Here is an 8537-nt window from a genome sequence, read left to right on the forward strand (position 1 = left end):
CATTGTCCCGTAATTCTGGCAATGCATCCATCAGGGTTACTATTACATTGTCCTGTGATTCTGGCAATGCATCCATCAGGATTACTATTACATTGTCCTGTGATTCTGGCAATGCCTTCATTAGGGACATGTCTTTAATACTAACCTGAGATGAAACTTTTCTGGAGACAGATGTGTTTTTTGCTTATGTAGTTATTTCTTCTATAGTTATTGTTATACTTCACACACACACACACATTGAAATATAGTTAATATAAAGCATTTTCCAATAAGTATACACTCTACTATTCTATTATTATACCATTTATAAGTTCTAGAAGTAAAGCTTAAACACTACTACAAATGTAGCACTGAAACGTACTGTATTAATTCTACAAGTTACAGTTTATTTACAGTTGCTAGACTTCTATCGTATTATTACTAGAATATATTGGAATTACTCTAGTATCACTGTGACTTATACAATAAACTATAGGAACTTCTTGTAAAGGATGTATGTCAGGAATGTTATATATTATGTAACTATGATAGGGATGGTATACATAGCTCAAAGGGTATTGTTCTCTTATCTTAACCGACCTACTATGAATTTATTTGTATTTAATAGATATTTTTATCTTATATATTTGGCTAAAGTATCAGTTTTCAGTATTATTTCACCAGGCTTTGTAGAAATGTAGATTTGCAAGTGAAGGTCAGCTTTCCCCTTTACATAAAATTGTCTTTGTCTCTGAACTTTTGTTGTTGTTAAAGTTTAAGGCCCCTACAGCTGTACTATTGCGAGCTGGTACTTAGTCCATACCAGCAGTATGTGTTGTCACATTTCAGCCAAAAGTATTTCACATCATAAACCAACATTGAGTTACTGTCTTACAATTCAATTGATAAATATTTCTATATTTTCATGTAACTCAGTGGGTAATGTTTTAACTTTGCATTTGTGGGATTAAACTAGTCTTTAATGTCTTTCATTTCAATTCTTTTTAAAAAAAATAAACTAAATGAAAAGTAAACATTGATTATGAAATTTTTGAATTATGACAAGTCAACAAAACAAATCACTAATTATTTAAAGATTTAGAACACAGTTAAGAGAATGACATGATGTAGTTCAACTTGGCCAAGTTGTGGTTTCTAAGTATCAATGGTAAAAAGTAGATTTTGGTTTCCTTTGATTAATTTCTTCTGCTAGTTGTAGAGCATTGTTTTACAGAAGGGCTAATGTTGATTCCATCAAATATTAGAAGTTTAACAAATGAAAGTATACAATAAAAAGGAATATACTAATTTATATTTTCACTACAATAATCTGAAATAATATCTTCACTTTCGTTTATTTATTCTTAGCTTATATGTTTAAAGTAAAAGATTTATTTTGTGTATTGAAATAATTTTGTAAAAACAATTGAGAAGTTTAACACTATTAATTTTAAATGTATTATTATATTGGATTCTTTTGACTGGATATAAAAAATGACATGACATTAATATTTCAAATAATTTCATCTAGAGATAATATCTAACTTGATCAGCATTGTGGTACAGATTATTGCAGTCTGATTGATCAACTTGAGTGCTGTTTATAATAAAAGCTTCGTCCTATTTTAACTATGAACTGTATTTTTTTCTGAAGTAACAGAAGTAGAATAGAAACATTATCTACTTCTCATTATGTGTAAAAAAAGTATATTTGAGCAAGGTTTCATAAGTAGTTGTTGCTTATCATTTCTTATAATATTCTTTCTTTTTTAAATTTTCAAATCATTGTTTTGCCAATCAAATAAATTTCATAATATTAAAATGGCATATAGAAATGTTTAATATAGTAATCCAAAACTGGATATGTTTAAAACCATCAGGTCCCCAGCCGGTGGACAACTTTTGTAGAAAGAATCAAGCAGACAGCAACTGAAGACTGTCATAAGTTTTATATGACAGAGATGATGGTATTAAATGAAAAGTACAGCAGTGGACCTGTAAACATGCAAGAACTTGAGGTAAGAATTAAAAGATACAGTTGTTTTGTAATAGTTTTTTATTCTGCTGTTTATGCTACTGCTAATGCTTTATTTTGTTCTTGTTGCTCAGGAATGGCATAATCAAGTTTTCCAGAACTCTCTGAAACTACTAGAACAACTTTTGAAAGGGTGAGTTGAATTGTTTCTTAACAGAATTTCATAATTTATTTATAACGAGAGCCTCTTTTTATAAAATACTGCTTATAATAAGTAGACTAAGTACAAATAATGAAACCAAATATAATTTGTCAAATAAATCATGAGCACTTTGTAAAAATACAGTGACAAATATCTTCTTATGCTTTATGTAGTAACAGATTTCAACCAACATAGAGTGTTGATAGTAGACACACAATTGTACTGCATTTAGATTTTAGTGAATTGCTGCTTTTTAACATTTTTGAGTTGCTTGTGTTTAAAACAATAAAAATGTATGTAGCACATAGCAATTTCTCTTACAACATGTTAAAATATGAAAATATTTATAATGTTTTGAGCTTTTTGGAACTGCAAGTATGTGTTTGTTCTTCTCTTTGTTTTTATTTATATTACCTAAGTCTAACTTGTTTATTATGGAAGAAATTAATTTGAAGCACGAAAAAGCTAATATTACTTTCTACATTATTATGTGTATTGGTTCAAATATAATTTGATTTTTCTATTACAGTCTTATAGTAAGCATAATGTTAAAATAATAACTAACACAACATTAAAATGGGTACACAATTAAAAACATCTTTAATTAAGACCAATTTATGGCCTCCAAAAAGTTGACTCTTAGATGTTTTGACATTATAGTGTCATATTTATGCCTAGTTAAAAAAAGTATAAATATGACATTATCATGTCTTGATAGCAAATAGTCGCTGTTTAATTAAATGTCAAATTTGGTAAACTCTACTGCAAGGTCTACTCATACTAAAATGTTAAACATTAAATTCACACTTCTTCACATTATAATTACTCTCACAGTACCTAGTTAATAAGTAAAATTTTTCTTTGTGTTTATAAACATTTACAGGTCATTATTTAGAACTTCAGTTATCTAAACATTTGAAAAACTTTCCAGTTCTGTTCAAACAGAATTTAAAAACAAACTTTCTTACAATTTGTTTATTCTTTAGACTTGAAGAAACTGCTGAAGAAGCTAAGCACAAGTTGACAGAAAATATTCAGCAGTTTTATGTAAGAACCAAAGACATAAATGAAAAGAAAATCAGGCTGCGTTGCTCAGAGCTGCTGAATAAAATGGAGGTAAACTAGAAACCACTTGAATGGTATTTTTCAAACTTAAAAACAAGAGGCTCACTGATATCTCCTGATTTATTTTTTTTTTTCTTTTTCACAGTGAAAATATCTAACCTTTTAAATTTATGTAATTGCTGATCATAAATTTTCATTTTATATGTTAAGTCCATTTCAACTTGATTGATTTGAACTAATATATTTCTTTTCAGACTGTTTTGCCAATTCCAGATATAAATCACAAAAAAAAACACAAATTGACAAAGATATATATCATTGACTTAAGAACTGGCTTTTCAAAACAATGTCAGGTCAGGTTAGATAACAATATTTTTGCTAACAATATAACAATATTGTTGGTTGAAATCAATTTATATCTTATAACTGTTCTTTGTTTTCATTAAATTACAAGTTATTTATATGCATTGAATATGATAAACATAACAATAATGTTCAATAAATAAGGATTTGAGTCAATGGAATATTTTGCTATCACTAGTTTGCCCCTGAAGAAGAAAGGTCTACCTTTCGAAAGCACTTAGTTTATAGGGTTTTTATCATTTAGCTATCACTACTGTACTCTCTAAACTTATTAAGGCTTACCTGATTTCTTCTAGAAGAAAATTGGCATAACTTTCAAAATAAACATAACATTTTCAGGAATAAAAAGAACATCTAAAGAAACAAAAAAAAATCCTAGACCTTTAGTTTGTTCCAAAATTTCATTCTTCTTTGCTGGAGCTACATATAATCACTTTCTTACAAAACCATAAATTACTTCTCTTTACATTGATTTCACTGGTTAATAAGTTGTTATATCCAAGAGAATCTAAACTTTGCCTGTAGCTGTTGGTCATTAGTAATTTTTCCCACCCCCTTTTAATCATCTCATAGCCTATATAATAAATCTTCAGAAAGAGAAAGAAACTCTTGAGAGAAACAAGACTTGGTTCACTGGTTTCTCAAGGGATGATAGTTTTTGATTAAATATAATCCTCTTTTGAGATGAGCAGAAAAAATCTACAATTTACAAGGTGAAACTCCTTGGAAATTTACAGAAATATAATTTTACCATTTTTTTTCTTTGTGAATTGGACTGAATAAATGTTACAAAATATCAATTATGAAATATTTTTTAGCCACAAATGGGGTTGACACAGAGTTAGAATTGATATTTTTACTTAGATTTTGAAATTTGATATGCAGGTGTGCTTTTTACACCTGAAGAATGCTCACTGACTGTGATAGGTTTAAAGCAAAATTCTGGCATTAATGTAGAGGTAACTTGATCTCAGAATCTCATCCATTTACTCACTGAATGTATGAGACCCTCACTGACCTAAAACAACATAGCAACATGCTGGAAAAGATAATTCTAAGGAGGTAGCTAGAAATTTTGGTGCAGAGATAATATCCAGAGCTGGTTGGGTATTTGCATTTACACAGGACCAAGAAAACAGTTCTGATTCCCATGTAGTCTTGCAACAATGTATAGAATTTTCTCTATTTTCAATACTTCATAATAATATTTTTGTATCTTTCAAATTTTTATGTTGGAAAATTTTTCAATACTACACTGCAGTTGACTTTAGATAAAGCAACTCTTAATGTTTCTATAAACTGTAAGTTAAAATATGAGATTTTTTAGGAAAACAGTAGATAATTATATGTCATTCTTTCTTAATGCTGCTCTACCTAATATTTGTACACACCTGTTATGGAGTTCTTTAAAGCACTTAAAATCTAATCTAAAATTGGTTTGTATAATTCAATCACATTTAACAAAAAATTTAACAAATAAATATTATTTTAGAATAAAAATATTTCAAGAACCATAATCAACTTTTACAGTTGAAGCATTTTAAAATTAAAGTAATTGAGATCTTACAAAAATATGATAAACTTGTAAAATTTTAATTTGGAAAACAAAAATATTCTTCCAACATTAGTTGAAGTATTACTTAAACTTGAAAACTCACCTTTCACTGACCATGATTCTTACATTGCTCATTTCATATTGGAACTATAACATTGTATGTGCTTAAAACACATGTTCACACTTTTAATTATGTATTTTGGGAACTAATTTTGTAATCAGGTTCAGAAACTTGGATATGCAGAGTTGAAACTTTTGTCTTATAAGCTTTTTTTATCTTGTTCTTTTTTTAATGCATTTTTTTTCTTGATTTTGCAACTGCAAAATATTAAATTAATACTAAGCTAATTTTGGATGTATGCAATTTTGGAACATTACCAACATTATAGTGTTCTACAGTATTTATTTTTATTTTAGTAATTAATCTCAAAGTAGTCGTTATTTAATTTATTAGAAGTACTATATATTTATTTATTTATAAAAGTAAATTTAATTTTAAGTCAAAGGTTTGTAAATTAAAAAAATCCTTTAACTCTAGCATAAACTGCTTTTAAATTATTATTTTAATTATTTGAAAATTCTTAAAATTTAGATAATTATAGATACTAAGCAACTGGTGATGATTCACTAAATACCCATAAATAACTGCATCCCTAATGATATTTACAACGTTTTTATGATGAATTCCCAAAAAAAGGCATTGATCCAAGTTTAAGTTGTGTTACTAATTTGCTAATTTAAACTATCAATTCCATAAAATAGTAATGAAAAATTATACAACTTTATGGATTAGCTCCTCAAGGAATTAAACTATTTGCTGTGATGGTAGGTTATTACTAAAATAAGTTATCTGTGGGACTGATACATAAACACGGAAATTAATTTGTGTGAGAGTGTGATACATAAAGATACACAAATTAATCTGTGTTGTGGCCTAGCAGGGCTTGATCATTGTGGCACTGTGGGTCATGGTTTTGAATCCAATTATTGAACATGTTTTCCTTTTGGCCATGGGCTCATTATAATGTGATCATAAATCCACTTTCTGTCAGTAAAAAGTAGCCTAAGAATTGACAGTAGATGGTGTTGACTAGCTGCCTTCCCTCTAGTTAGTCTATTACTTCTAAATTTGGGACAGTTTTGCTCAGATAACCTTGTTTGTGTGTTTATAGTATTAATGTAACATTTTTGCAATGGATTCAAGAATTGTTATGGCCTCTGTAATGTTTTTCTTTAATTTGTACAAGTTGGATTTCCAAGTCTACGTTAAAATATTTTTATTTATGTTGCATGTGAAAGATTTAATACAATGTCATGTGATAAATAAAAAAAAAAAAGTTGAGGTATATTCATGCTTTATAGCCAAATTATTATTGTAGCAGGAAGATGCATTTGCACATTGCCAGCTACTTATATGCATATTTTATTTACAGCTGATTGCTGAAGATTCATTACGAGCACTTTCCTTGCCAGTCCCAAGTTCCACTTTACATCATCAAATAGCGGAAATTATTCATGATGCACAGGAAGGCTTCAGGAAAGAACTAGGTGATCTAGTAGTTCCAGAAGTGAGGGAAAAATATTTGGCTTATTTGAGAGTAAGTAATTATAAATGTATGTTATAAAAGCTTTGAATAGTCTATATAACTTACTTACTACTTCAGAATTACTGAACTTTAAGATCAAATAAAGCTGCCTACAATTCCATTTATTTATATATATATTTTTCAGAGAAATACAATTAACTTTCCAACTTAGACAAGCAGGGGGTCTATAGATTCTTGAGGATAGCAGCATCGTATGACTTGTTTCTCTTATGAAGCTAGGATGCATGGTTGGAGGCTTTTACATACCAGCCTTTACAAGTGAAAACAAAAGTTTTTTAAGTGAAAAAATAATTTTTTAGTCAATTGTTTCTACTTAAAGCTTTTCCTTTTTGACTGCTTAACTTCAAATACAGCAATCATGTCCATAATAAATTTTTGAAATTTCTTATGCTACTCATACAAAAACACAGTAGGTAGGTCATGTTAGGTAATCAGCCATAGGCCTTGATTTATTAATCTCAAAAATAAGAAATGTAACATGATATTTGACCATGTGGATTTTTGTTAATTTGCTTCTAAAAACCAATATGTAATAGAATGGATGTGTCCTAGTATGATTACACAAAATTAATACTCTTTCCACTTTTATGTTTGTAGGCTAAAGGTAAATATTAAACAACCAGATGTGCCTTGGATACAATAATGAATTAATTTTGTAAACTTCCATTTATTAACAGAAGTTGTATATTGTGAGAAATGAAACTCAAAGAACTTTACCTCAATGTGTGTATGTGTATTTTATATAAAAGGTTATTCAGTGCTACCATTAACCATATATAAATAACATGCGAGCAAGTATTGTATTATTATCCAGATGAAACTTTATATATCATTTTCTACACTTAGTATAATAATAATAAAAATACTGCTAGTTAGTCATGGCAGTGTAAGTAAAACTATGTGGTTCTTGTGGAATTAACACTAATCTGGAATTTATACTTATTTTTCACAAACTATGTATTTTCAATAATTATTTAATTTGAGACAAACTTTGGTTAGTAAACAACGTTGTGGTTTAATTTTTTATCAGGATAATATAATTACATTTAGTTTATTATCAACCTTAGAATGGTGTGATTAAATATATTATCAGTGTTCAAATGATGTGATTTCATTTATTATCAGTCTTTTAGTGAGGGATTATCCCATACATGTTATTACAGAAGTAAAATTGTATGCATTAACAAATCTGTTCAATATAAAATTTTTAAAACATTATAAAAGAAATGCAGGCTTTAGCATATCAGTTTTTTCTTGTAAATTGTATGTTTTTTTTCTCTCTTCTACAGAAAACAATTCATAATTTAGGAGAATCTTTTCATCTACAGAACTCCAAGGCTTTGGAGTCAATGTTTCTGGATGGAATAAATTTAGCCATAGGTCAGTGACCAAATAGTTGTAAATCAGTGATAAAACTGAAAACTTTCAGCTGAACTTTATTTTTATGGTACAAGAATTATCATGTTCAGTAAAAAAACTAGCTGTAAGTTGAATCTAAGTTTCAAATGGACAGCAACTGCCTGTTGTAGAAACCTACAAATGTAGAGGACGACGTTTCGAAAGGCTCCCGCCTTTAGGTCAGTGTATGTATGGTGTTGTCTGTCGTTATAGCATTCTGGTGGATTGTGGAGAAACAGGGATAAATCAACATGAAGACGAAAAGCGGAAGACTTTCGAAACGTCGTCCTCCACATTTGTAGGTTTCTACAACAGGCAGTTGCTGTCCATTTGAAACTTAGATTCATTATGAATACTCTGCCTAAACAACCTACCAAAGATTAGCTGTAAGTT

The 8537-nt window shown here is 28.7% G+C and overlaps 1 protein-coding gene across 3 annotated transcripts in view; it reads left to right on the forward strand.

The window, feature by feature from the left end:
* Positions 1-8537, forward strand: part of LOC106459392 (guanylate-binding protein 5-like) — a 34167-nt gene that overhangs the window by 17214 nt on the left and 8416 nt on the right. For all 3 annotated transcript variants that reach the window (XM_022385875.1, XM_022385876.1, XM_022385877.1), the window contains exons 8-12: positions 1860-1997; positions 2089-2147; positions 3143-3272; positions 6573-6737; positions 8036-8126. In XM_022385875.1, coding sequence (XP_022241583.1) covers positions 1860-1997; positions 2089-2147; positions 3143-3272; positions 6573-6737; positions 8036-8126 — 583 coding nt within the window. The remainder of the gene's footprint in view (positions 1-1859; positions 1998-2088; positions 2148-3142; positions 3273-6572; positions 6738-8035; positions 8127-8537) is intronic.

The sequence above is a fragment of the Limulus polyphemus genome, unplaced genomic scaffold (assembly GCF_000517525.1).
Source record: "Limulus polyphemus unplaced genomic scaffold, Limulus_polyphemus-2.1.2 Scaffold601, whole genome shotgun sequence".
Taxonomy (NCBI): Eukaryota; Metazoa; Arthropoda; class Merostomata; order Xiphosura; family Limulidae; genus Limulus; species Limulus polyphemus.